Here is a 26550-nt window from a genome sequence, read left to right as displayed (position 1 = left end):
CTGTAGCCTGCTTCTATCCCTCCAGTTCTGGCACTGGTACCAGCATGGCAGTGCTGCCCTGCCCATTGCACACCCTGAGCTTGCATCCTGCGAGTTTCTAGCTTGTGCATTGTCTGTGCCCCTCTGCATCTGTCATTCCGGAGGGAAATGCCCAGCTCCAGCACTCACAGGGCTGGAACCCCACTTTCTCCTGCAGTGCAGCCCAGGGTGCCCAGGCCTTGCAGCCCTGCCATGGGCATGTCCTGCTAAAACAGCTGCAGTTCCCTGGCCAGATGTCAGGCTGCCCTGACCCCAGGCTCTCCTCCTCAGGGGCAGCTGTTCCGTGGCTCCAGCCTGCTGTTCCGCAGGGCGCCCATCCCAGCCGCCTCCTTCCCCATCGACTGACGCCTTGGCAGGGAGAGCTCATCAACTCGGACTCCTCAAGAAACCCCAAGCTTGTTTCGATATCTGTATATTTCTATTTTCTGATCCAAAGTCCATGGTGCCAGAACTGACACCTCCTCTCCAGCAAGGCCAGCAACAGACTTCTGGACATCTGTCTTCAGGCTCCAGCTGGACCAAAGCTCCATCCTCATGGCTGTCTCGACTGGAATGTGTAGCAGAGAGAGCAGAAAGGCCTTGTCCCTTTGGTCCAGGCTGTATTCCTGGAGTTGCTGGGGAAGTCCAGGAATACAGAAAATGGCCAGGTACTAAAGGAGCCAGCCTTGAGTTGCAGGGACAAAAGACTGCTTTGTTCTGCCTGAGCTGGGAAGCAGCAGGAGATCCAAGGTCACCTCCCTGGGAAAGTTATGCCAGGTGACAGCCTCCTGCCTCATGCTTTCTGGAGAGAGCACTTTTGCCTGGCAGGTAGCTCATCCTGGGAAAGATCAACCTGGCATCCATATTTAAGGTTTGAGGGTACCTGAATACCTAGGAGCATCCCACCTCCAATGGGCATGAAGAGGAAATTATAGGATCAAAACAGGGAAGGGAAACAGAGTCCCACTGCAAAGAACAGCAGAGTCCAGATGAGACAGGTCCAGCCCAGCTCAGGGCAGCGATGGAATGTGGACACAGAGAGCCCTTGGGAAGGGACGTGCGCTGCCAGAGGTGCTGCCTGGGGCAGGATTTCACTCGTGGAATGGGCTGTGTTTAGGATACACCCAGCAGAGCTGTGGGCCGGGCAGGCAGCCTGCACACACTCTTGGGGGGCTGGGTGCTGGGTTGGACTGGCCTGGCTGCACTAAGGGGCATCTCCCAGGCAGCAGCAGCACCATGAGCCCTGCTGGGCTCCTGCTCCCGTTGCTGATGAAACAGAGCCATCAGGATCTGAGAGCTGCACACAAAGGGCTCTCCTGCAGCAGGGGCAGCCATCCAGGGCTGTCTGCAATAAAGGGATACACCTTGAGCTGGCCAAAGGCTGGCGAGGCATCAGGGTCAAAGGCTCCTGGTGCTCAGTGGAGCATGGCTGGCTCTGTGTGTAGCAAAGCTCACCAGTGGCACCAGGGCAGGATTGATGCTCAGCTCTCCAGACAAGAGTTTCTTTGCACCAGTCTGTGCTGTGATGGCAGCCAGGCAGATTTCCCCCATTTCAGTTCCCCACGAAGCAGTCTTTTGCACAGAGGTGAGGCTGCACTCCCTGGGAAGAGGTTTAGCATTCCTTGAGCAGGTTCCCATGTGCTGTAGCAGCAGCTGGGGTCACATCTCATCCTGGTCCTCTGGGGACCTGCCATCACATGGGGTTTTTCTCCATCAGGCAGAGTTGATGGACACCCCCAGGCAGGGCTTGCAGGACAGTGGTGGTACGTGCTGGGACTGGCAGCCCCCACCCAGCTCCCTTCGGTGTCGTGAAGTCAGTCCTGTCTGTCCTCCCTCGCTCCCAGTTTGTGTTACAGTTAAATAATGCATGGACCTGTTCCCTAACACCAGAGATGATTTCAAACAGGATTTAATTATGCTCCAAAATACAGTTATAAAACAACTGTTGGGTGTTTACTTTTTTTTCTGGGGGGTGGGGGTGTGGGTGGTTTTTTTTTCCTGCATAATGTGCTCCATCAGGGAAGGTTTCAGTTTAAGACAGGCACTTCCTTTGGTCTTTTCTCCAAATCGGGGGCAGTAATGGTTGTTTAAAACTCAGATTCCCTCCTGATTTTCCTCACCTCCACAGAAGGTGGGCATATTTAGGCTGAGCAAACTGCAGTGGGTGCACCTGGAGTGAGGGTGGAGGCAGCAGAGGGCTTGGATGCTTGAAACAATGTGTGAAGAATTGGGTTTTTGGAGTTAAAATTGACCCTGAGGTCTTCTGGAAGGGGTGATGGAGACCTTTTGCTGCTGTCAGACTGGTCAGGTGGGTTCAGCCATTCCATCTTCCCTCTCACAGCTCCATCCTTCCCCTCTGGCCTTTTATCACCTTGTTTTATGACTTGCTCCAACACAGGGCATTGCATCTGCCAGGTCACATAGCACCTGCTCAGGAAACATGTACCTTTAGCCTCCATATTAAAGCCACCTTCTGCTGCTCACATGCCTGTCAAACCTCCTGTAGCCTCTACATAGCCTGACTGCAGCCACAGCAGGGAAAAGTGCCATTTCCTGTCCTTTGAGGAATTTACCTAAGGAATTTACCTAAGGGATTTACCTAAAGCTGCACCAGTGGATGCATCCTGCTGGTAATTTCTGCCCAGTTCATCAGGGCCCACAAACTTGGCTGAAAACCCAACAGTTGACTGTAGTTTTTGCTCAATTTAAATGAAAACCAGGTTTCAGAGCTTTCAGTGCACTGCCTTACTTTGAAGCAAGGGTCTGCCATTCTTGGGATTGAGTATTTCCCCACCTCCTATTTCTATCCCTGATTCTTTTTGTCCCGTGCTTCATTTGAGGGGGCCCCACCACAAGGACAAATGTCTGCACCAGGAGCAGGCAATGAGACAACCAAAACCCTGGCTGAGCATCCTTTTCCCTTAAATTGCTACCCATTAGTCAGTGCCTGGCCCTGCAGCTGGTGCTCAGGTATCCCAGCTGAAGGGGATGGGGCCCCATTCCCATAGGAGAGGGGATCCAGGGTGGAACATGTGGTCGGGAGAACAAATGAAGGGGTGGAGGAGGAGGTTTGGGTCTGGCGCCCGGGATGGAGCCGGGAGTTTCTCCCACTGGCACTCCCCTGTCTGCCCAGGAAACAAGCTCTGGTTTAAATATTGACTCTCCTGCACAAAGCCAGGCTGGGTGGGGATCGCTGCCGTTCCGTGCCCGCGCCGTTTATCAGCCTCCAGTGGAAAACTGAGATTGCCGGGACTTTGGCCTCATCTGCTCCCAGCTGCCCGGGGGAGAAGGGAGGCAGCGACAGCAGCCAGGAGAGGGAATCTCAGGTCAAGGCTGGTCTGTCTTTCCACTGGGCTTGGATGCTCGAGTCTGGCAGGATCTGGGAAGCAGCGAGATGAGCTGTTGTGCCCAGGGAAGTGCAGCTGAGCTCAGAGCGACTGTTCCATCCTCCCCCTTCCCTTGCAGAGCCGTCCTGCTGACGACCCTTCAGCTCAGTCCAAACCCCTTCCTGGCTGTTCTGCTCTTCCACCGTGGAGCAGGGAGGGAAGCATCCCAGAGAGCTCTCCCAATGCCTGGATGGTGCCTGGTGTCTCCCAGGTGTCTGGTCAGTGGGAAGGCCAGGGGCTGCCAGCCCTCCTCCACAGCCATGGAGGGCCCCATCTCGCAGCCACGCATGAGGAAGTGCCCTGTGGCACAGCTGCCCCCGATAAGGCTGTTTGCTCTGTTCTCCCGCAGCGCCAAGCTCCACGTAGGCAAATAATTCCTTTAAAAAAAATAGATATATGTAAAAAATAATAAGCCTCACAGAGGAGATCCTGCTGCCGGGGTGGTGGGGCTGGCTGGTGCCAGGAAATGCTCAGGGTGGGGACTTGGACAGGACCCAGGCACCAGTAGCACAGTGGACCTGGACCTGGACCTGTCTTCACACAGCCCCATCCCCTGGGATGGTTTTCACCCAAAACTGGGGATTACAAAGGAGCCGGGTTCTCATGGATTCCCCCCTGGATAAGGGAAATCCCATCTGGAAACCAGGAGAAGAGGCCACAAAGAGCACAGTGGCAAAGCTGGGCACAGCGGCCTGACCTGCCATGCTCACAGTGACAACTCCATCCATCACTCACGGCTGGTAAGAGGATGGGAAGGATGTGGGGATGCTGCTTTCCATGCTCCTGCTTGCCTGCTGTGGGTTGTTTTTTTTATAGGGTAAACTCCCTCAAATCCTCATACACTGAGCTGCCCTGTTCCCTCCTGGGCAGTGCTCCCAGGGGGAGCTGGTGGTATTTTATCCCAGCCTGAGGGGATCTGGGTCTTTCGGGGAAGAGGTAGCAGCACAAGGTCAGCCTGGACTCCTTTCCCTGCAGCCACTGTGACCCCTGCACCTCCCTCGGCACTTACACGGCGCTGGGCCCCCCTCCCAGGGGAGGAACAGGAGGGGGAAAGTCTCCCCAGCTTCACACTCGTTCCCTCTCCCCGTGCTGTGACCCCAGGCCGGCGTGGCGAGGGTCGGCACCGCCGCGGCTGCGGCCCTGGCTGGAGGCACTGGCCCTCGCTCCAAACATGTGAATGCTCCCATGGCTCGGAATGCAGTTTCTCCCTGAAAAGCCGCCTGCGCTCTGCGGCCGGGCGGCTCTTGTCAGGCTGCCAGAGGAGGCCGGAGCAGCGTCACATGCAGCAAAGTTTTACAAGGCGAGCGAGCGTCTGGGGAGAGGGACGGGAGAGGGACCGAGCGCCGCACGCACACACCCGGACGCACACGCGGAGAAATCTCCTCCAGCCTCCCTCCAGCTCTCATCCCAACGCTGATTTTTTTTTCCTTTCCTCCTTTTTTTTCTTTTCTTTTTGGAAGAACAAAGACTTTGGGGTGGGTTGGCGCTGTTGTTTTTTTTCATGGTTACTATCGGTGGAAGGGGGGAGGCTGGAGGTGGAGGGGGGGAGCCGGTGGCTTGAATGCGAGAAAGTCCCGAATTTCCCTGGCCGAGTTGCCGAGATCGTCTGTGCGAAACTTAGAGGAGGAAAGACGGGGGAGGGGGGGGGGGGAAATAATTAAAAAATAAAATATGATGACGTCACTCGGAGCAGGGGTGCCTTCCCTGCTGCCTGTCAGATGCGCCTGAAAAGAACAGGGCAATAAAACAACAGCCGCCTCTGTCTCCCTCGTTAAACACGGCACTAATTGGATGTTAATTTTTCCTTGCTCTTCTCGCTGCTCGATTGTGAGGGCTCTGCCTGGCTCTCCCTCTCCGGCTTCCTTTCTTTCCTGTTGCAATGCTCTTGGCAGCTCTGAGGGACTCCGGACTGTGCGCTCCCCTCCCGCTCGTGGACTGGAATAATTCAGGAGCTGGGAGAATTAAAAAAGACGAGGCGCGGGGGCGAACGGTTCAGAAACGGGGCGGGCGTGATGGATTTCGAGAGCTACGCTAATCTCCCCGTTTCCCGTGCATTGTCCTGCCGACTTGGAGCTATTCTCTTCCCATTTGATTTCTCTTCCCCTCCTTTCCCTTCGCGTTGGGTTTGGACTGCAGGGCAAAAATATATGTTTAAAAAAAAAAAAAGAAGGCATTAAAAAAAAAAAAAAAAAAAAAAAAAAAAAAAAAAAAGAGGAAAAGAAAAAAAGCCTGGTTCAATGACGACAAACCCCCAAACCTCCTCCCAGCTCCCCCCGTCTCGCCGCGCTGCCTAACCCCTGCGTGGAAACAGGCGTTTTAGGGAGCCGGAGCAGGAAGTTGTTGTTCTCTGTCTTGCCCAGTTCATCCTTCCAGGGTATGTGTGCAAGGGCGGTGGGCACGAGGGCTCGGTGGGCGCCCAGCAGCCGCCGGCCGCCCCCTGCGCTACCCCCGGCCAACGAGGCGGGTGAGCAGTACAGGGGGAGCGGGGGCCGGGTGATGTTTTGGGGGACGCAAGAGGGGCCCAAGGGACAGGATGGGTGGGGGAGCGGAGGGGAGGGAGCGGGAGGCGGAGGTGGGGGGAGAGAGCGAGAGCCGGGGAGTAAAGTCCTACCTGGGATCGGTGCCAACTTCCTGCAAAGGGTTACAGACCCGCGGCTTTGAGAGCCCACCAGAGGCGAGTGCGCTCTTGTCACGGTTCCAAGGCGAGATGAAGGCAGCGGGAACAGGTACAGCAGATGCCGAGTGGCCTCGTTTGCCCGCCGAGCGGGGCTTCGGCTCGATTTAAACCTCGCCGACGAGGAGCCTTCGGTGCTCCCGCCGGCAGGGGCCTCGCCATCCCCGCACGAGGCCACCGGGGCCGTCGGGTGCCAAGGGTGGGGTGGGTGGCTCGGTGGCGGGGGGGGGTGTGTGCATGGCACGGGGGGGCCTCTGCCGCTCGCTCGCCTTCTCGCCGTTTGGATTAACATGCGGAAGATGCGCCTGTCACTTTGCTTACTGTCAGCGCCGGCTCGGGGATGGGTGACGGCTTTGTTCGGCGCAGCCGGGGGAGCCGTGCCAACTCGGACTTGGCAGGCGAAGCCGGGTGGGCAGGGAGAGGGGGACGAGGGAGCGGGAACGGCTGCTGGGGCGGCTGCGGAGGGACGTGGCCGCAGGCCCGCGTCTGAGCACGGCGGCTTTCTGTTGGCGTGCGCCTCCCTCTCCCTCCCTCTCTCCCGCTCTCGCCTGCGCCCAGGCTGGTGCAGACAAAATGAAAACGTGTTTTGTTTTGGTTTTTTGGCATCTCCCCAGCAGCGCTACCAACCCCAGCTGCCCCCCCGCTTCACTCCCTTCCCCAACCCGCCGAGACTCCCTTTTACAATCGGCAAGACCCAGGTGCTCGGGCAGCAACAAAATAAGGCCAAAAATACCCCCTGGCACCCAAACCACCCCCAATCTGCCACCCTCGGCAGCAACTGCTCCCAACCGTCCTCCATGGCGGGTGGGTTGTTGTTTGTATGTATATATATGTATTTTTTGTCCTCTTTTTTTTTCTGCCCCCATCGGGTCCCTCTCGCGTTGGGTGTGTGTGTTCCTATTCAAGGACCCGCCACCTCCTGTCGTGCTAAAACCAGGAAGGAGGGAGCCAAGGGCTCATTTCTGCCTGGACGCCGGGGCGGCGGGCGAGGGAGACAACGATGGAGGACAAGAGGAGGGAGGAGAGGGATGGGAAGGCGGGAAAAGGAGCATGGGGAGGGCGGAAAAAAAATAATCCACCTCCCCAGGCCTTTTGTTTAACCTGCGTCGATGCAAAGAGGGGTCTTGGGGTTTTTTTTCCTCCCCTTGTCCTTTTTTTTCGCCCTGTGCTTGAGCCTCATTGGGGCGTTTTCGAGCCTGACGGGGCAACTTTCCGGAGCGGGCGGTGTCGGAGGTTGATTTTTTGGGAGGCGGCGGGCTCGTCCCGCAGGCGCGAGGCTCCGAGTGCAGGAATTCCTGCCAGCTCGCCTTTGTGCCAGCCTCCGTTGGCCTTGGGTGTCTCGTTCGGATGGAGCCTGGCATCCAGGCACCGCCCATTTCTTGGCATTGAGCTGCGAGGAGAAGGAAAGGGGAGAGAGCGAGCGAGAGAAGGGAAAAAAAAAAGCTGTCTCACTCAAACTGGCCTTTCTCGGAAAAGGATCCTTCCCCGATGATTGTCCGGATAAGCGGAGCTAAATCCAGCCACTACTCAACAACAAAACCACTCTCTTCCACGGTGCGTCTCTCTTGCTGCCTTGGTACGAAATCGAACCTCACTCTTAATTTTGGTTGGTTTTTTTTTTGGTTTTTTTTTTTTTTTTGTCCGTGCGGTTGGGGTTTTTTTGCCTTTGGTTTGAAATAACGTTTTGTTCCTCCAGTTGCTCCGTTGCTTTGTTGTTGCTGTAACCTGCCTTCTCCCCGAAATCCTTTCCCGCCGAGTCCTCCGGCCCTTGGTGCTAAAACACCCGACTTTAATCGGTCTTCTAGAGAGGGATGTATAGCAGATAGGCAGGTCCCTACGTGCAGCATTTGGAGCAGAACTGGAGGGTGATTTCTCTCGCTGCCCTCGCCCCACCACCCGGGACGTCCCCGAGAGCCACGCGGGGCTGGGCGTTGTCGCCCGGGTGCCTCTGTAGTTCCCCACCGGGCACCATCGACGGGGGAAAATGTGTCGAATCATGTCGGATTTGCAATTCAACATGGCAGCCGGAGCAAACGTGGTGGGAGACGCTGGGCACGGGCACTCCCGGCCGCGCCAGCGCAGGGTGGGGGCACGGCAAGAGCGGATGCACCGACAGGGAGGGCGAGAGGACAGCAGGGCGAGGTCAGAGCAGGAGGACAATTTTATTTCGTTTCATTTGAAGGGGGTGAGTTCCATCAGGAGCGGTCCGGGAAGGAGGGAACTCAAGCCGCCCGGTTTTGTCAGCATTAACTGTTTAGAAGCTGGCTGGTTCCCCAGGCTGGTTCCCCAGGCTGGCACGGCGTGCCCGGGCGGGCGCGGGGCTGCGAGATGCCCGGCAGCGGGGCGGGACGGGGCACTCCCGGAGGCGGCTTTTCCTGGAGCCACGGCGGCTTCGGGGCCCGGCCGGCTGCTTCTGGATGAAGCCCCGCGAAGGCTCGGGGTGTTCCCGGCTGCTGCTGGAGGAAGCCCTACGAAGGCTCGGGGTGTTCGGGCCGTGCGGCTCCTATGGCCTCGTGCAGGTTCGCGCCTCGCACCGGGGCGAGGTTTGGCACGGCCGAGGCTCCGCGGGGCGGCCCGGCCCTGCCCGAGCCCAGGGCTTGCCCCAGCGCGGGGGAATCTGCCCTCTTTCTGTCAAACTTAATTTAGGCCTGCTTGGGACACAACAAAAGCAGATTGTTTGCAGGGCAGGGTCCTTCTTCCCGGCTGCCTCGAGCTCCGCAGGCGCTCGGAGCCATGAAAGCCACCCCTCCTCCTTCACCAAAATTTTCCTCCTCTGCCCCGCTGCCCAGCTTCCCTGCTCCTCCTTCTTTTTCAGAAAAAAAAACCGAACCCTTTTCAGTGAGCAACGCATGGCCCTACAGTAAAACCTTCGAGCTGGCCACAAAGCACTCTAATGCCCCTTCTCTGCCTCTGTGACCCACCAGCCTGCACTGGCTGTATCAGCCCTGCTCTGGGCTGATTCCCAGCACTGCCTTACCCACCAGGATGGTGACAGCTTCCCAGAGATCTTGTCCTGAGCATTTCACATCTTCCTGACCGTGCAGGGAGCTATGTTGGCCTCGTGCAGCCTGGTTTGGTGGCTGGGACGCTGGGGTCCAGTCCTGGACCTTGCTTGTTGTGCTGTTTCCACAACACCCCCCGGCTGGTTTGGCAGCTGAAATTCCCATGTTGTGAGAGCTGGGGGCAGTCAGGCATTTGTGGGGTCTGACCTCCAAAATGTGCCAGGATGGTCTCCTCTGCAGAGAGTGTGGACACAGCGGGCTGCATCCAAACCCTTAATTCTAGTGAAAAGGCAGCACAAGTGTTTTCACTCATCATTCCAGCTTTTCCCTTGCAGATTATTTATACAAAGAGGTGCTGGGGTGAAACCAGACCTTTCCCAATTTGCTCCCAATCCCTATGGCTTTCCTGTTGAAAATCTGGTGGAGAGCAAATACTAAAAAACCCCAAAAACCCACTGAAGCTCTTGCAAACAGCCTGAGAGGAAAAAAAGTCTGAACTCAAGCAAGGCTCTTCTGACGTGTCCTAAGCAAAACATCTGGCAGCCCTGGAAGAGTCGTCCAGCCAAGGGACACAGCTGTTTTATTCCACACAGCTCACAGCAAAACAGGGCTTGTGCTTCCAGAACATGGCTCAGCAGAAAGGGTGAATTCTTGAAAGGGGGAGTCAGATCTTTCTGCTGTTTATTGCCTCTGAATCCCCAGTTTGCTCTCAGGCTGCTGTGGTGTGAGCTCTGCTCCATCTCCTGGCAGGAGACCAGGAGCTTTGCTCTGAGGCTGGAGCCTCGTTCAGCTGCTGTAACCCCCAGCAGGCAGCAGAGCCACTCTGGATTTGCACAGACATTCCTCACAGCAGGATCAGGCCCCCAGGTTTGTCGAGGGTGGCTCTGGGAAATTTCCTTTCCTTAAAAGGACCAAGTTTGGCCAAGGCAGAGTTTGAATTGTGATTTCCTTTTTTCTTTTTCACTTTTTTTTTTTTTTTTTTTTTTTTTTTTTTTTTTTTAATCCCCCTACAACTCAGAGCAAAATTTGTATTGGTGAGAACTGCATGATTTACAGCTGCAGAAAATGCTGAGGGCTGTGTCTCCACAGGCCAGACCCGAGGGGGAAAGCTTCCCCCATGCTGGACAAGCCATGTAAGCAGCTTTACCACTCCAGGAACCACTTCTGGTGGGGAAAGAAGGGGTAAAAGGCAATGAGACTAATTTGACCTCTGTGGGCTCCACCCTCAGCCTTCCCACTAATTGTGCCAAAGGGTTTGGGGGTACAAGTTTCATGAGATCCCTGTAGAAGCCCATCCAAGGAAGAGCTGATGCTGGCAGGCTGGTGCACCATGGGGAACATGATGTCCAGACACAGCCAGATCTGATTCACCCTCTGTACCACCCCACAGCTGGGCCTCAGAAGAATCAATACCATTTATTTTGCTCCCTGCAGTGTTTTTCTGTCTCTGTCACCTCTCTAAGCCCCTAATTTCTATGTAGCTTTTTCCTCTGGTAGTGGTTTTTTTATGTTGGAGTTGCTCATAGCTACTGTTTAACTTTGGTGATAATTGGCTGCTGTGAAAGGTGAGGTCTGGGAGGACACAGCTAGGGGGTGAGCAGTTTGTTATTGTAGGGTTGCTCATGGGCACTGAGCTGTGCTGTCTGGCTCTGCGGCTGGAAAGCCCATGAGGCATGCAGGGTTTGGCATGCTAAGGTTGCTCTCCAGATAGTCCTGGCCACAGGAAATGTAAGAGAAGTAGCCCAGCAAAGGTCACAACCAACACTCGGCATGAGGCGAGCTCTGTGGAGTCCGAGGGGTGGGGGTTGTGTTTGTTGAGGTGATGGCAAAAATATCACCTTGTTCTGGGAGGTCTGGGGAGGTGGCTTCACCTGAACCTCTCCTGCTCATTCCCACCCAGGTCTTTTCTGTGCTTGCTGCAGGCACATCACCATCCTGCTGGGCTCAGGAGGCCCAGCCCAAGCAAGGTGGCCCTGCATTCCTGGCTCCTGCACATCTGGGCAGGAGGTTTCTCCTCATCTGCAGGACCACAACAAACATTGTGCTTCTTCCTCCTCCTCCTTTATTCTTTCATCTTCCTCTTCCTCCCAGCTTGAGGGCTCTGCAGGGCAGTCACAGCCGCCTTTATCTCGATCTTCAGGTTGGGTTTGGACTCTCAGGAGGGTCCATGCTGATGTTTTATTGCTGGGTGTGAAGACCTGAAGCAGCTTTGCAAGGCCTGGGAGCTTCTGGGAGTTAACAGCAAGAGTTCAGGTTCTCCTGTCCTTCAGTCTTGGTTTGCTTGGCACTGGGCATGGGCTCTGATGAGGGGAATGGAGGTTGTGGGGCAGCATGTGGTATCCTGGCATGTGGAGTCAGAGTGAATTTGGAAGGGGATCAGACAGCAGGATGGGAACAGGCACAAACATGGGAGTAGCCTAATTTTCTTGCATCAATCTTGACAACAGAAAGGTGAGCTCAGGCTGACAGTGGAGGCACCCTGGGCACGCGAGGAGAGAAGGTCCCAAAAGCCCAACTGGTAGCAGCAACTTGGGTTATAAAGTTTTCTGAGCAGGAAACTCCTCACAGGACTCCCAAAAGTCAGGACAGCTGCTGATGCCAATGTGATCAACAGCTTCAGTGTCTGCACATCTGCTCCCAGAGCTTCTGTTTGTGGGAGAAGAATTGGACTAAGACCCTTGGAGCTGAGCAACCCCACAGGGAGGATGCCTGGGAACATCCCTCCTTGGGACGTGCCTTGGGAGCACCTCACTGCCTTTGAAGAGAGCTGGGATGAGTGCAGAGGGACATGGATAAAAGCATCTGGAAGAGCTTTGCTCCTTCTTCCAAGGTGGCACTGCACAAAATCCAAGCAGGTGATGAAACTTGGCATGTTTCAGTCTCCCAGATATAAGAAGGCCGATGAGGTTTCCAACATCACCTCCCAGTTCAGTCTGGCTAGTCATCTTACAGCTTGGTGGGGAATTGCTTCTGCTGTTTCCAATCCACAAAACCTCCTTCTGTCCCTGTCCCCAGCAGCCACATTCTGTGAACACACACCAGGCTCCACCCTAGGAGCAGCTTCATCTCAGCAGAGATGAGGAGACACAGAGTGAATGTTGTGTCAAAACCCAACAGTCTTTGTTGTTCACCTTGTTAATCCTGAAATCTTCCTGGCTCTTCAGAGAGGCAGCAGCAAAAATAAGAGCCTGGCAACAAACTCATAGAGAGAGTTGATCTGGAGCTGGCAGCCAGGGTCTGCCCCTGGCCTGGGGCTGGATCCAGCCGTGCCTGAGCACAGTTGGAGTTCCCATCTGGATCTCAGCTTCGCAGTCCAGGCCCTCTTCTGTCCAGGGGATTAGCAGAGATGCGGTTCCCAGGGCGGGGGAAGGGGCTAATGAACAGAGACAGGATAACGAAGCAGGTATGGGCTTCCTGTACTTCAGGGCTCAGGAGGAAATCCTGCAGCTGGTGAATCTGGATACGATTAGTGTCCATTTCTCCCTGTGTAATCAACCCATCTGTTCATCCTTGCGCATCAGCCGCGCACGCCCCATTGCAGGCAGATGCCTCTCGGGCACTGTTTTCATCCCTGGCTGCCACAGCCGCTCTGGGCAGGCTGAGAACAGGGCTCACTCAATATCTGCTCCCTGCAAGCCCAGGCTGGGGCAGTGCTGGGGGAGCTGCGGCCACCATGGCCACGATCCCAGCAAAGAGTGGGACCCAGGAAAAACCTCTGCTCTGGGGGAGGGCAGCTTCTCCAAAGGGCTTGGAGCAGTTCAAAGGGATCGCTGTGACATGCAGATAAGCTCAGCTTTCCCGGCTCTGCCTGCTCATCCCAGCTCAGCTTTACCACAAGCAGGTAAAGGTGGATTATGTTTGGCTGGCTGGCTTCAAAGCCTTGTTCATCCCATGGGATGCTGAGCGAAGGACACACAGTCCCCTCATGGTCGGAGGAGGGACTGGGCTCTCAATGCTGCTCTGTAAGAACACTGGTAAAGTTGAAAGGTGCTGGTGCAGGGTCCTGAGGCCTCATTTCAGCCTCTTTTCCTTCGCAATTTTGTCCAACTATGCAAAAAACCACAACAGCCCTGCTGTGGGTTACAAATGTCAGCTAACACACTAGGCTGAAATGAAATCAGGAGAGGAGCTGCTGTGTGGATCAGTGTATTTTTGTAGTGCAGTGGCTCAAGCTTGCATGGTGCTTTAGGGTCTTCTGAAAGGTCCAGCTTGGTGACAGAATTGGGACAAAACTACAATTCCCAATCCTGGTGTGCTGGTGTCGACCTCCACTGAAATAGCTCTTACTGGGGGTCACTGGAGTGTCCTGGGGCGTCTGTCACACCAAGTGCTGTCCATGTAAAGATGAGGATGGTCCCTGCCCACAGCCCAGCCCTCTCCTGTGTGTGGTGTTTAGGGATTTGGGCACCTGAGCTCCTGCCATTTGCTGAGTGCCAAGGTGTCATTACAGCCAGGAACAATCTCAGGAATGCAGCACAGGTTAAACATTTCATTTGCTTTCAAGGAGGGCTACTTGTTGCTGCATTTCAAAATGCAACCTATCCTCAGCCCCTGTTATATTGCTCTGGGCTGCTCTTTGGGTCCTAAATATTCTGATTTTTATTTGGTTTGGAATGTAACATAAGGAATAAATGAAAAGCAAAAGAAAACATCAGTACTTGTTTGCATAGACCCTACATTGTTCTGTGCTCTGCTGCTACTGAAATAGGAGTGATAAATCCCACTCCCTGGACAGAAGTTTTTTTGGGTGGTGGCTGTGTGCAAACAAGGCTGGGGAAGATAAACAAGCAGAAGAAAAATGGGTTTAGGAAATGACACTTGAGGCTGGTCAATCAACTGATGGGTCAAAGCCAGCTCAAGACCATCAATTAGCAAAGCCATATTGATATTGTTTCTCCAAAGCATTTTTGCATCCACAAAGAGGGCCGAGAGCTGGATCTGTGGTCAAACTTGGCTGCAATTAGGAATCTGTACAGTTTCTGTGTTGCAAAGGGGGAGATTTAGAAAGGATTCTGCCTGTAGAAAATATGTCCACAGTTCCAGAAGGGCTCAGCCAAAAGGGTGATGAAAATCTGTCTGTTGGTGTCATCGTCAGAACTGCTGGAGGTGGGAACATTTGCTAATCTTACTTATTTTAGGGGCCCTGCTTTCAGAAGCAGTTCAGTTCTGAAAATGCAGCTCTGAAAACTCAGCTCTTAAGAGTCTCATACAATACATGCCTCAGACTAGACTAAAGAGGGATGAATTCTTCAGACTGTAGGTTCTTGCCTGCCTAATTATGATTTTCAGCTTCTTACATTTCGGTCTTTGCATTGTATAAATGTGACACAGAAGTAGCTGTGACATTGCCTAGCTTTTTCTGTTCCAGCTGGGGAGGAAGCAGCTAAACCTGCAGGGTTTCAGAGCTTGCAAAGCTGATGTGGAAGGAGAATTTAGTTTCACGTTTGGGTATCAAACTCAGCTCCCTGAGTAACCTAAACTGTCACGATTTCTTTTCCTCCAGCGCCCCCAGGCCTGGGGACAGTGTCACTCTTAAGGGGTAACTTTGACACCCTGAGGCAGTGCAGGGTTGAGCAGCATTATTGTATGCATATCAAACATGAATTCAAGGTAAACAACCTTCAACTCCAGCGGTTATATCTCTATTGGAACCTTTCAGTAGGTTTAAACCTCCACTATGGGTTTTGACTTCCCTGTTCAGCTGCCTCAACAGACACACAAGGTGCCTGAAGCTGCACAAAATGGCTTTTGGATGAGCTCAGCACTGGCCAAAGTCTAAACTGGTTTGGCTTGAAGGATTTTTGGCAGCTGCAGCTCCAAATCCTGGGATTGGTCCCAATGATATGGATAGAGAAGCCATCCATCTCTCACTTCAGAGAGTTCTCTGCCACCATCCAGCTTCTGGAAGAGAAAGAAGCTGTCCTGGATGTGAGCAGAGCTCCAGAGCAGGGTGGGATGTGACTGCTGGGTACATACTAAAAAAGTCAGCAATGTTGTCAAAAACCCTGGCTTGGGGTTTTCCTGTGTTTCGTAGGTCTGGAGCCCCAGAGCTCTGTCTGTGATGTGGCAGCTCCATCTTCATCCGTGGTGGGAGCAGGAAAGAGCTTGGATGGACTCCGGCCTTTGTGCTTCGGAAGTGCCAACAGTATGAATAATGTATAGGAGTTCAATTCTTCTCTCCCTGGCTGAGGGCAAGGTGTCCCAGCTGATAAGAACTGGGAGCCCAATCTTGTTAAAGCCAGTGTTAGAATTAGACCTTCATGAGATCCACTGCCTCAAGCAATTCCATTGTTCAAAGCACATTCGGTTAATTAGTACATTAACTAATAACCTTCTCAGCATCCCAGGTAGGGAATATCTGTCTCCCAAAGGAGGAAACAGAGGCAAAGTTACAAAGACTGGCTGCAGGAGCTTAGCAATGCAGCTGTTAAGTCTGTTTTTTTCTGTCCCAAATGATTTTGTGTGGCTGCTGCTGCCTTATGCACGTAATTTTCCTGAGACAGGAATGGAGGAGCTCTAAAACCTCTTGAGAGAGTGCTCAGGCCCAGTGAGGGAAGGTACTGCTGGACAAGCCTGAGAAGAGCTGAATCCATCCAGATACTCAGAAGAGGCAATTTGCTTCACCCACATGCACCAGCTAAGGAATGAAACCAAAACCATTTCTCATTTTCAAGGAAAGTTGGCTTTTCACTCACATCTTCATCTACTCTAAATTTCATGAGCAAATGGCCAGTGTGGGAAGGAGAGAGCACAGGAGGAATGACAGCGGGGCTGTGTTTGTACAGGCTTACTGGGATGGGATCAGACCAGAAGGATAAGACCTGAAGAGATTCAAACAGCCAGAGGGGAAACTTTGATGCTGAGGAAATCCTTCGACTCCAGCACATGATGATGAGCAGCTGATTTCCACAGCTTTGCAGCGTGGTTGGAAAAAACCCTGAGCTGAAGCACAAGGGTTGGGTTCTTTGGCTTGCAAGACCCGTGACAGCACCTCAGACCATTTCTCACGAGCCCTGATCGCAAACAGAAAGGGGAGGCTTGTTCTCTCCACCCAGCTCTGACCTGAAGGCGCTTTGTGCTTTACCTACTCTAAAATGACAATTCTCAGCATCATGGATATGTGTGTAGAGGAATGAGAGCCAGCTCCTGCATGCAGGGATCCATCCCTGAGGAGGAGAACTCACGAGGTTTAATTATGGGGCCACGTGCCTTATCAGTCTGCTGGCTTCCAACCAGCCCAGGCAGCCACAGCCCTGCTCAGCACTGGAATGTCAAGGGAGTGCCTGGAATAAGGGACCTGGTGAGGTCATAGAAGGCACCAAAGCAAGTGGCCTGTCCTGTAGAAGGGACTCCTTTCATGACCACAGCTTAATCCACCACCAATTTGCTGAGCCCACAGCAGCCCAGATTGGAGGCTACAAAAATATCCCTGTTCAACAACTCCTCCCTTGTCCTTTGTGAAGCTCCAGCATTTTAATCATGTTCACACCTCCCTCTCCTGACACAAACCATCTCAGCTCCCTCTCAGGTCCACAAAACCTGTGCATTCCTGGTCTCATTCCCTTGCTTACGCATCAGACACTCTCCCTTCCATAAGCTTCCCAAACGTCCGTGTTTGCTTATTCTCTGTATTCCCAGCTTTCCCCCCGTGCACCCTCATTTGACTAAGGTTTGTTGAATAATCAACTGGTGCTGAAGGTCTACGTGGAATTTTGGGTGTTGATAGATTGAGCAATCCCAGCCCCCCATGCATGTTCCCATTTCTCCATCTCAGGACCTCCAGGAAGGTGCTGCTGAGGTAGGGACCCCGTTATTGGGAAAGGCATAACTCCCCTTCTTGTAAGTGTGTCTTGTAAATGTGTCTCATCCTGTTCATGCTCAGTCTCAGCTCTGTTCCTTTTCACTGGGAATAAGGGTAAAAACAGAGTTCCTCAGATTGTCAGGGGTTTCTAGAAGAGAGTATTGGTGCCAGAGCAGCTGAAATCGGTTTTTATTTCTCAGCTTCAGCCTGACATGCTGTGTGTGGCTATTCTTGGTCTGTTTCTATACACATCTAGAACCCTTTGGTCATCATTCTCCAACCTGTCCTGCTGGTTTTCGTGGAATAGTATTACACAAGAAATGCACTATTCTGTCCATGCAAAGGCATTTTCAAGCAAGCCTTGTCTTCTCAAAGCCTAGTAAAATAAACCAGACTTGGATCTCTTAAATGCCTTCACAATTCCCAGACATTGAGGTTAATACAAATTGCACAGACCTACTTGTGGGGTCACATGGCTCCACATCTAACCCACACCAAAAATCAGGATATCCTGATCAGGTTCTCAGTGGAGTTTATTACAGATGATGCTTATTTTTAGGGACATTTTAATAAGCCTAAACAATAACAACAAATTACTAATAAATCCATAACAATTTTCACCTGGAGATCTTAGATTACTTTGTCAGAAATTGCAGTGAGGAATAATGGTTTTTAAAAATATCTAAAGATTTAACCTTTTACATAGGATAATTCTAAATGTTGCCATTATGCTTCTGCTCTGAATTACTTTGCAGAGAAATTACCCTCCCCACGGACTCCAGAGAGCTGAGCAGGTCCAGTCTTCTGTGCTTAAATTTATCCTGTATGAATATGGCACAAAGTGCCTCATCCTATTGACAACCTTCTTCCTGGGTAGGATTTTCCTGCACAGCTTCAAAGCTGTACTGGGTTTTGGCATTTACAGTTCGCTGCATCCTTAAGGGATAGGACTTCTAATGGGGAGATCTTGCTAGTCCTAAATCCTGGGAATATTCCTGATTTTCACAGCTTGTCCCATCTACAGAAGCAGAAAGCCCAGAGGGTGTTTGATTTGTGTCTTCCTAAGGGTCTTCTCATGCTGGGTACTCCCAGATAGGTTCGTGAGGTGTTTGCCTTGCTCTAAAAACCTGGCATTGGTTTTCATCAGGATTTGGAGGAGCATAACACCTGTGTTGGAGGGTGGGATTCATCTGTGTGTCTTGTTGGATGCTAACTATGACTTCAGCCCTGTGCTTTTGGGAGAAGAGGGTCCAGTGAGAGGCGCCTCCAGTTCCTCAAGCCATGGGCGCGTTGCTTGGATGGGCAGCTGTGATGCTGCTCCATGGAAGGACAGGAAGATGAAAGTCGTGGAGCTCATGAGGCTTTTTGTGGGCACAAAGTCCTGCTGGAGAGATCCTCTGTTTCCGAGGCACACTCGTCCTGACGGGATCGAGCAAGGAAGCCTCAGACTGCTGTTCCCACGGGTGCCGTTGGGATCCGGGCTGTAGAGGCCACGCTGTCCCCAGGGCCGGGTTCCTCTCCCCCTCTCTGCGGGTGTTATTTACACCGTTTCCTGCCCAGGGAAGTTCAGGAGTTTGACGTTACTGGGTTGGTTTCCGCTCTCCTGCCCGGCTCCCTCCGGGAGCTGTCGCAGAGCCCGGCAGTAGCCGGGCTGGACCCCGTGGGCGGGATGGAGGTGCCAGCCAGGCCAGGGAGGGAAGTGTAACCCATGTCAGGCCGGACAACTCGGGCTCAACCAGCTTGGGAGGGCTGGAGAACCAACCCTGTGTCCATCCCTCCGGCTCAGTCCTGCTGTGGGACTGGACAGGGCCGGCAGGAGGAAGGAGGACGCGCCCGGGCACGGCTGCAGAGCTTTTTGGGTTCCTGCCGAATTGACGCCCTCCCCTCTCCCCCCTCATCCTTCCCGCCTGGCCTGCGTCTCCCCTCCCTTCCCTTCTCCCTCCCATCCCGCAGCAAACAAAATGGCTGCTCCATGGCCATTTTGTTTCCCATCTGGAAGGGGGAAGCCGGGACGCTTGGACTTGGCTCTTTTTTGGAGGCTGCGGCCATGTCCGAGCCCAACTCTCCCGTCTCTACGTGGCACTGGCTGTAGCAAGAGAGAGAAAGGGAAAAAAAAAAGGAGAAAAAAAAAAAAAAAGGACATTTTGGAACGAGACCAAAGGCAGAGGCAGAGAGTGGGTAGTTTTGGCGTATGTTGAGCACTGAAAATGCCTGGAATTGCCAAACTGAGCTTTTGTATGAGCAGCGTAAGGGCTACTCGGTGCACGCAGAGCCGCGGGGCTGCACGGAATAGCCGGACGGAAAGGTTTGTTCGCTATATTCAATAAAACAGCCCTCCTTTCTTCTGGATTTATAAAGTACCAGAGAGCACTGTTGTCTTAATTTGTTTTTGGACGGGCGGATGGTTTTACACATCGGCTTGGTATGACCAGAGCCGGTCATTGCCGGACCATAGCGTTTTAACCTGTTGTGTGTCCTCTTGTTTTTGGTGCATACGGGATCTGACCTTTCCACCGAGCTGGCACTGCCTGGATTTAGCTGATGTAATCCGGAGGATATTTTTTTTAGGGATTTTTTTTGTTTATTGCCTTCTTGCCTTGAAAGTTTTCATCTCAGGAATAAAAACATCTTAATTTAAATATTTAAAGCAATAGCTGTTCTTGGCTTTTTAAGCCCTTGCTTTTCTCCCAAGGCTGAAGCTGTACCATGCTCTCAAGCTGTTTACTGCATTCTGTGTGTATCCTGCACACGTTAAGGTGTGATACACAACAGAAACACCATCAACAGGAACACGCCTTGAAAGTTTAAAGCAACTTGGTGGCGTTACCGTAAAATTTTGCACAGAAGCAGGGCAAAAACACCAGAACGTGCGCCAAATAAAAGTGATTTTTTTTTTTATTTTTTTTTTTTTTAAGTGATTCTGCATTTCCTTCAGTAAGCTGGATGTCTTGGCGTTAGTAGCCACGTCGCTTTGTTCATGGACACTCCGAGGAGCAGATCCCTGCCCTGTGGCACGGGGGGATCAGGCTCTGATAAGGTGTTGGAATGATTGTCCTGTCGTTCCTTGAGTGGCTTTCCAGACATGTGGAGAGGAGCAGAGACTTCCAGAGCGGAGCTGGGAAGGAGAGCAGAAAGAGGTGAAATGGCTTTCCTTGCACAGAAAGGTATTTGATTTGCCTCCATATCCCCTTGGCTTGTTTGCAAACAGACAATAGAGAGAATGGCAGGGCCACGGTGGTCCCGGAGCTGGGGCTGCACAGGCGGGTGCTGGGCGGGTGCTTCATGCTGCAAATTTAATGTTTTGGTCCAAATCTACGTTAGAGGTGGACATTACCTGCACACCTTTCATGAGCAGCTTATGAACTGAACATGGAGAATTAACAGTATTAATAGAACAGTTCTATAGAGTATTACAGGAAAAAAAAAGTTCTTCCTTTAGACTTTTGAGTTAACCTATAGAATCAAATGCAAAAGAGGTAAAAATAAGCCTGAAAGATATATTTTTCCTCTTACTTTTAGTATTTAGTGAAATTACTCTGTGAAATATCAGTAGTGCCTATCTTATGACAAAAATTCTGGGTTTTTTTTTTTTTTTCTTCAGGCGAGGGTACAAATTTACAAGGAAAATATAAAAAGGTTTAGAAAAAACATTACCATTATGGCCACCTTCAATAATGTGTTTAGGAATGGTTAATAAAAGATAAGTCATATAACAAGCAGGTTACAGTTGACTGCATTATAGATAACAATATCAGATTCATTAGTAATAATCCAGATGTTTAGAAACATCTGATAGGACTCAAAACAACCCCTAAGTGATGAGCAGCTGTTTATAAAGACACCTGCTAATTGTTTAATAATAAATGCAATGGCAAAGTTGATGTGAAATATTCCCTGTGTCATTAAAAGTGTGTGGAGTAAAAGCATTACTAGAGACAGGGGCTGTTGCAGGATTAAACTGTAAATATTTTTACTTCCATTTCTCTTTCCCTATTCACCGTGCCTTTGATTAACTGTTTCAAAGTGTGATGTTAAATACTGACTTTAGGATGGGGTGTTTGCGAAGATGGTTGGCCTTCCTTTGCTGAGAGGTTTGCCTGGCCTGGGAGAGGTTATAAACAACTTGTCTTCATGGCTAGTTTGGCAAATGTCATTTTCTATTGCTTTTCCGTGGCACAGGGTGTGTCCAGGATGGGTTTTTGGTTTGTTTTCTGCTTTTCATTTGAGCGGGTTTCTCGCTGCCGGCTGGATCGGCAGCTCCAGTTGGCGCCGTGGGTCCCCACAATGTTGGCGAGTTACTGAAAACCTTCCATGCTTCTTTTTGGCTTATTTTGGGTTTGATTTTTAATATTTTTTTTGTCAGTTCGGTTTTTATTTTTCCGTCCCAGCCAGGTTGGGAGGACATGAAGCCAAGGGAACAAAATGGCCACACTCGGCCATTTTGTGCCAACGCCGCCGTTCCAGGGAGCCGGGGCCGGTTCTGCCCCAGCTCCAGGAGCCAGAAAATCCTCTTGGAGACTCAGGGTCCTGATTTCCCACTGAGAATTCCTCCCTGTCCCTGGCACGTTTCGGGACCGCGGCTTCACAAAGGCTGAAAGTGGTGTCAGCTTTTAAAGCAGAGACATTGTTGTTTCATGGTTTCCTCCTCCCCCCCTCCTCCATTTCATTCAGCGCTCCTTAATAAACCAGATCAGCTCCTCAAGGCTTCGGAGCTCCTTTCCAGCTCCTCTCCGAGGTCGGCTCCTTTTAAATGCAGACACTTGGCTGTGCTCAGGAATCTCTGGTGCAAAGATGTTTCAGAATTTGGGGGGCATCATCTCGGGTTTTCTGCTGGGGTCATCACAAGCCACCCTGAGCCCTGATAAATGGGGAGCAGTTTAGGGCACTTCTTGATCCCAAAAACAAATCTGAAAGCTGGACTGGACTGGAAATGCCATTTTTACCCTTTACCTGCCAATTTTCCTTACCCCTCCAAGCACTGTAGGCAGTGGGACCATGTAGTGACACACTGTGCACAGGAGCCTTCCTGCAGTGGCTTGCAGAGACCCATCAAGTGTTTTCACAGAAATCAGATTTAATCAATTTTGAGGGATCCATATGAATCTAGAAAGTGAAAATTACAAGGCCACTGCCTTAAGGCCTGCACAGAAAGTTGCATTCTTTGAAGAGGTTGTTGGCAATCAAGTATCCAAAAATCTTTCAAAACTGGGTTTAATCTCAGAAGGCAGTGAGAGGCTTTGGGTGTGGGTCTCTGACTCCTACAGACCCTGTTTTATTCAGAATTTTGCATAGCTACATCACATCCAGGCAAATTTGGGCACATCTCCTTCCTTTAGCAGCTTTTGTCTTGATGGTTTAGACCTCAGGCCATGAGGAGAGGGAATTCCTGTCATTGCAATTTATGTAGGACAAACAAGTGTGACAGTGATACTAGGAGTAGGATGCTCTTTGTCATCCTTATTGGGCATAAAAAATCCCCCCTTTTGATCCATAAATCCTCCTGGTTGACTCCTTTCTTCACAAATCCTGCTAAAATCAGGATTCCAGAGTCAGCAGCTGGGTATTCCCAAAACCTATACTCATTAAGACAATTATTATAATTAAGTCTTCTGTTTTCAGGTTTACTTACAGAAGTCAGAAGGGATTTTTTTCCTCTCTCTCTCCATGTATAATTACATCTATATGAACTCAGTGTTATTTAATGTAGTTTCCCACCAGCAGTTTGAGATTGGCCCAAATGCCTATTGTCTGCAGTGTTGCCTAGAGTGGCCTTTGAAATGCCTGCCTGATATGTCTACTATAGTATAATATAATATAATATAATATAATATAATATAATATAATATAATATAATATAATATAATATAATATAATATAATATAATATAATANTAATATAATATAATATAATATAATATAATATAATATAATATAATATAATATAATATAATATAATATAATATAATATAATATAATATAATATAATATATAACATAACATAACATAACATAACATGTAATATAAACCAGCAGATTGGGAACCAGGAAAAATTGTTCCTCCAGGTCACTTGCTGAAAATCTCTTTGGAGAAGACGAGCATCCTCTGCCTCTATGCTTCACCCAGGAATCACTTAGACCACCCATCCTCCCAGTCTCTGACCAGTGCAGCATCTCTTGGCTTTCTTGCCACCCTTCTGCTTGATGCTTGTGGCAGCAGCTTAATTTTTGGGAAGCTGAAACATTTTAATTCAGACTAACCCTTCTGTCCTCAAGGAGCTGAGCAGTGACAGACCTGATGGACTCATAAGCCTGGCTGTCACCTCCTCAAAGCTCTGCCTGGTGTTGCATGTGCTGAGGAGGGATGTGCAACTCCTGTGCATCACTTTCTATGCTGATAAAAACAGGAGAAATAGCATCTGCCATCAGGAGGTTGTTTTGGGATGCACTTGGCACCAGGGATGGGCTGGGCACTTCAGTCCTGTAGGAGCCAGTTCCGCCACATCGGGGTTTTGACGTTGTTCATACCCTGGTACACCAGGAGAGGCCTGGGCCAGATGGTCCAGCACAGTGGGTCATTCCCTGTGAAGGACCAGTTTGTCAAAGGAAATTAAGAAAATTACCTGGACTGTGTTGAATGCCAGTGAGGAGAGCCTGTGGAGAGCTCTGGAAGAGGGCACTTCCCAAACCTTGCTGCAGAATGCATTCTAAACTCTCACAAGGATTCCAGCTACAGTAGTTCACCAAAGCTCTGGGAATATTTAGGCTGTTGCCTGGTAGCTGTGGAAGCACAAAGCATTAGGCAGCTTTTATCCCTTTGGAGACTTCTGCCTGAGCCCCCTCCTCTCCCACCAGAGCTCTCAGCTGATGCTTGTGGAGGCTGGGGACATCTCCTGCTGAGCTCCCATGGGAAGTTACCCTTTGGGTCTGTGTTGCACTGCACATGCAGCCTGCTTGGCTTGGCTCCCTCGTCGTTAGGGCTGCTTTAATCTCCAAAGGGAATTCTTTCTCCTTGCAAAAGAGCCTCACACGTTTCTTTCAAACTACCAGATTAATACCTTGCCTCTGTATTTGGGTGTACAGAGAGTGAAGAAGCCTCAGAAGGTGAGCCAAGGGCCTGGGGGGAAGCCAGTCTGTCTCAGATCCATGCTAATACTGCTTGGCTGGGCTGGAGCATTACAGGGACAGCACGGCTGCATGTTGCACTCATTTGTTTAGGAAATAAGATCTGCCTTGATGTACTCGATACCATTACATTTGCAGCCTAAAAGCTTCCTTGTACTTAGTTATTTCTAATCTGCTCAATTCCCTGGAGTGCACAGCAGCTAAATTGATGGATTCTCTTATCTGGTCTGGCAGGTTTGTTCTAGATACGCTGTGTGTTCAGGAGGTGAGGTCAGCCTGGCTGGGTGTGCTTGGCGCTGCTGCAGCTTCCTGAGAGCTCTGCTATCTCCATGTGTAGTCCCGGGTTCCAAGGGCAGGGCTGCTGCTTTTGTGCACCCTTGGGTGCATGAAGTTTGCAGCCAGTGGGACTGCCAAGCACAAGGTATAGTCTGAGTGGGCTGAAGAAGGTTTGAAGAAGGAGAAAGAGCTCCAGGACAAGGTTGGATATGACTCCTTTCCCCTGCCATCAAGAATTCTGATTTTTCATGTCTCTTTGCAGGACCTGCAGAGCCGGTGTCTGGATAAGACTCATCCCAGTGCCTGGATAGGAATATCTCAATGCTTGGATAAAGATCATCTCAGGCTGCCACAGTCCCAAGCTGTCCTTGAGGCTGAGGTAGTAGATTGAATAGTTGTGGAGTCTGGTCCTCCCTCTGAGCTAACTATACAATCTACTGTCTTTCCTAAGGAGACAGTCAGGTCTTCAGGTCTGCTCATCCACTTCTGCACCAGGTGTGGGGGCAGGTGGTGCAACTAAAGCAAATCCGTGCCTGTGATCCATCTGTTCTGCTCTGTGGAGGTGAGGTAGTAGGTTGTATAGTTTGGTGGGAGGGATTTGATCCCATTTCAGGTGATAACTATACAGTCTATTGCCTTCCTTAAAGAGCAGCAAAACCACCGGTGGGGAGGAGCTCCCGAGGCATCGCTTCTTTTGTTGAGGATCCAGAAACGCAGCGTGGCATTGTTAAACAACTCAGTGGGTGTTTCTCTTACAGCGTCCAAAATTACATTCTTCCAGGAATTGCTTCATGCCTCAGGCACTGGAGCATGGAGCCACCTGCTTCCAGGGAACCCACCTCTGTTTAAGGTGTGAGAGAACCAGGGAAATGAGTTTGCACAGCAGCTCCCAGTGTTCGATTCTGTTCTTTTTTTGCAGGAGATGGGCTCAAGTTGTAAAGTGTTTAAGTGTGTTGATTTTTCTGGTCTGACCTCAGGTCTGGAGGGGACTAGATAATTTGGTATAAATGGGACAGATCTGAGCTTGTGATTGAATTTTACTGTGCCCATTTCTGAAGTTGGGGTTCAGAACCAGACTCAAGGGCAAGTTTAGCCTGTGGACTCAGAGCCCTGGGAGCTGATCAGATCTGGCTGGTTGGCCCCTGCTCAGGAAGTGCATTTTGTTTTGGACAAGTTCCCAGCCTGTCCCATGGAGCAGAGTTAGAGGGTGGTTCTTTCTGATCTGATAATCCCTTATCAACTCGCTCACATGCAAACCCTGTCAGGGGAAGTTTAGGGCTCTTGGCTCTTTGTATAGGATGAGCCAATGATTCAGACTAAAATCTTGTCCTAAAGTGAAGACAGGTAGGGGAGAGCCAAAGGGAGCAGGTTCTAATCCTTCTGGGTTCTCCCAGGCACTGTCACCTGACAGCAGACATGTGAGAAGTCGTCACGCTTCAGAGCTCTGGCCCTTGGCAAGGGACAGGGAATTGTTAATTCTTCTCTTTCTTAGGAGCAGGTGGGACTATCCCTCTGCCGTTTTCCAGAGTAAGTAGGATCAAGACCACGAGTGGAGCTGTAACACGATCAGGGCTGCATCAGGAAGGACATTTCAGGCCATTATCACAACCATCTTACTGCCAGGGAGACGTGAGATCCGAGACTCCGGGGAGCGAGGGCAAGCAGAGGACACCTTCTCAGATGAAGTGGGAGGGAGGGAGCAAGGAGAAATTGGAGCCCACAAATTTCACCCTGAGCAGAGGCACAGGGAGAGCCAGACCTGGCTGCTGGGTCCGTGGGAGTCCCCAGAATGAAGCAGCTCCTTTCAGTCCCCTCTGCTGGGACAGGGCGTAGCTGCAGCGAGGCTGGGACACAGCTGGTGGGTGGGGATGCTGCAGTTCCAAGCAGCGAAGGAATGCAGCCCTCTCTCCATAAATCTGGCTTTTCAGCAGTCCTGGCGACTTGCTGTGCAAAACTACAGCTTGGTCCTCTGAGCTGCATTATTATCCTCCAGCTGCTTGCTCAGGGGCAGGGCGCCTGCCCACAGATTGCTTGGAAGGTACCAAAATAGCACCACAAGCATGGGAACAGGGCGGTATATACACTTCATCTGGAGAGGTGTCCCCTGGAAAAGAGCTAATCCCACGTGTCCCAAATGGAATCTGTTCAGTGCCCCTCCGTGGCATTGATACTGAGAAGCTCAAACAGTGGAACTGTGTGACCTGGAAGCTGTGAATAAAGTATTACTGGAGATACTCCCTTGTGAAAATAAACTTGGTTTGACTTTTTTAAAA

General features: G+C 51.2%; 1 protein-coding gene and 3 long non-coding RNA genes across 8 annotated transcripts in view; 3 read left to right on the top strand and 1 right to left on the bottom strand.

The window, feature by feature from the left end:
* MTCH1 (mitochondrial carrier 1) overlaps nucleotides 1-1961 on the top strand; it is an 11826-nt gene extending 9865 nt beyond the window's left edge. For 2 of the 4 annotated variants that reach the window (XM_033519914.1, XM_033519915.1), the window contains one exon: nucleotides 310-1961. In XM_033519914.1, coding sequence (XP_033375805.1) covers nucleotides 310-799 — 490 coding nt within the window. In that variant the 3' untranslated portion in view covers nucleotides 800-1961. The remainder of the gene's footprint in view (nucleotides 1-309) is intronic. The other 2 variants (XM_015650760.3, XM_019009011.2) reach the window with 1 other exon arrangement.
* On the bottom strand, nucleotides 1912-6612 carry LOC107214935. The gene is made up of 2 exons (XR_001525057.3): nucleotides 6016-6612; nucleotides 1912-3781 (listed from the first exon to the last, which is right to left on the bottom strand). It is a non-coding gene; the product is annotated as an uncharacterized LOC107214935 (long non-coding RNA).
* Nucleotides 3781-4889, top strand: LOC117245536. The gene is made up of 2 exons (XR_004500285.1): nucleotides 3781-4144; nucleotides 4380-4889. It is a non-coding gene; the product is annotated as an uncharacterized LOC117245536 (long non-coding RNA).
* Nucleotides 5600-26550, top strand: LOC107214937. Of its 2 annotated transcripts, none has more exons than XR_001525058.3 (3): nucleotides 5600-5778; nucleotides 19797-20045; nucleotides 24540-26550. It is a non-coding gene; the product is annotated as an uncharacterized LOC107214937 (long non-coding RNA). The 2 variants fall into 2 exon arrangements; XR_004500283.1 differs by lacking the exon at nucleotides 5600-5778 and adding an exon at nucleotides 7178-7654.

The sequence above is a fragment of the Parus major genome, chromosome 26, assembly GCF_001522545.3.
Source record: "Parus major isolate Abel chromosome 26, Parus_major1.1, whole genome shotgun sequence".
Taxonomy (NCBI): domain Eukaryota; kingdom Metazoa; phylum Chordata; class Aves; order Passeriformes; family Paridae; genus Parus; species Parus major.
This window is presented reverse-complemented; position numbering and strand designations above follow the sequence as displayed.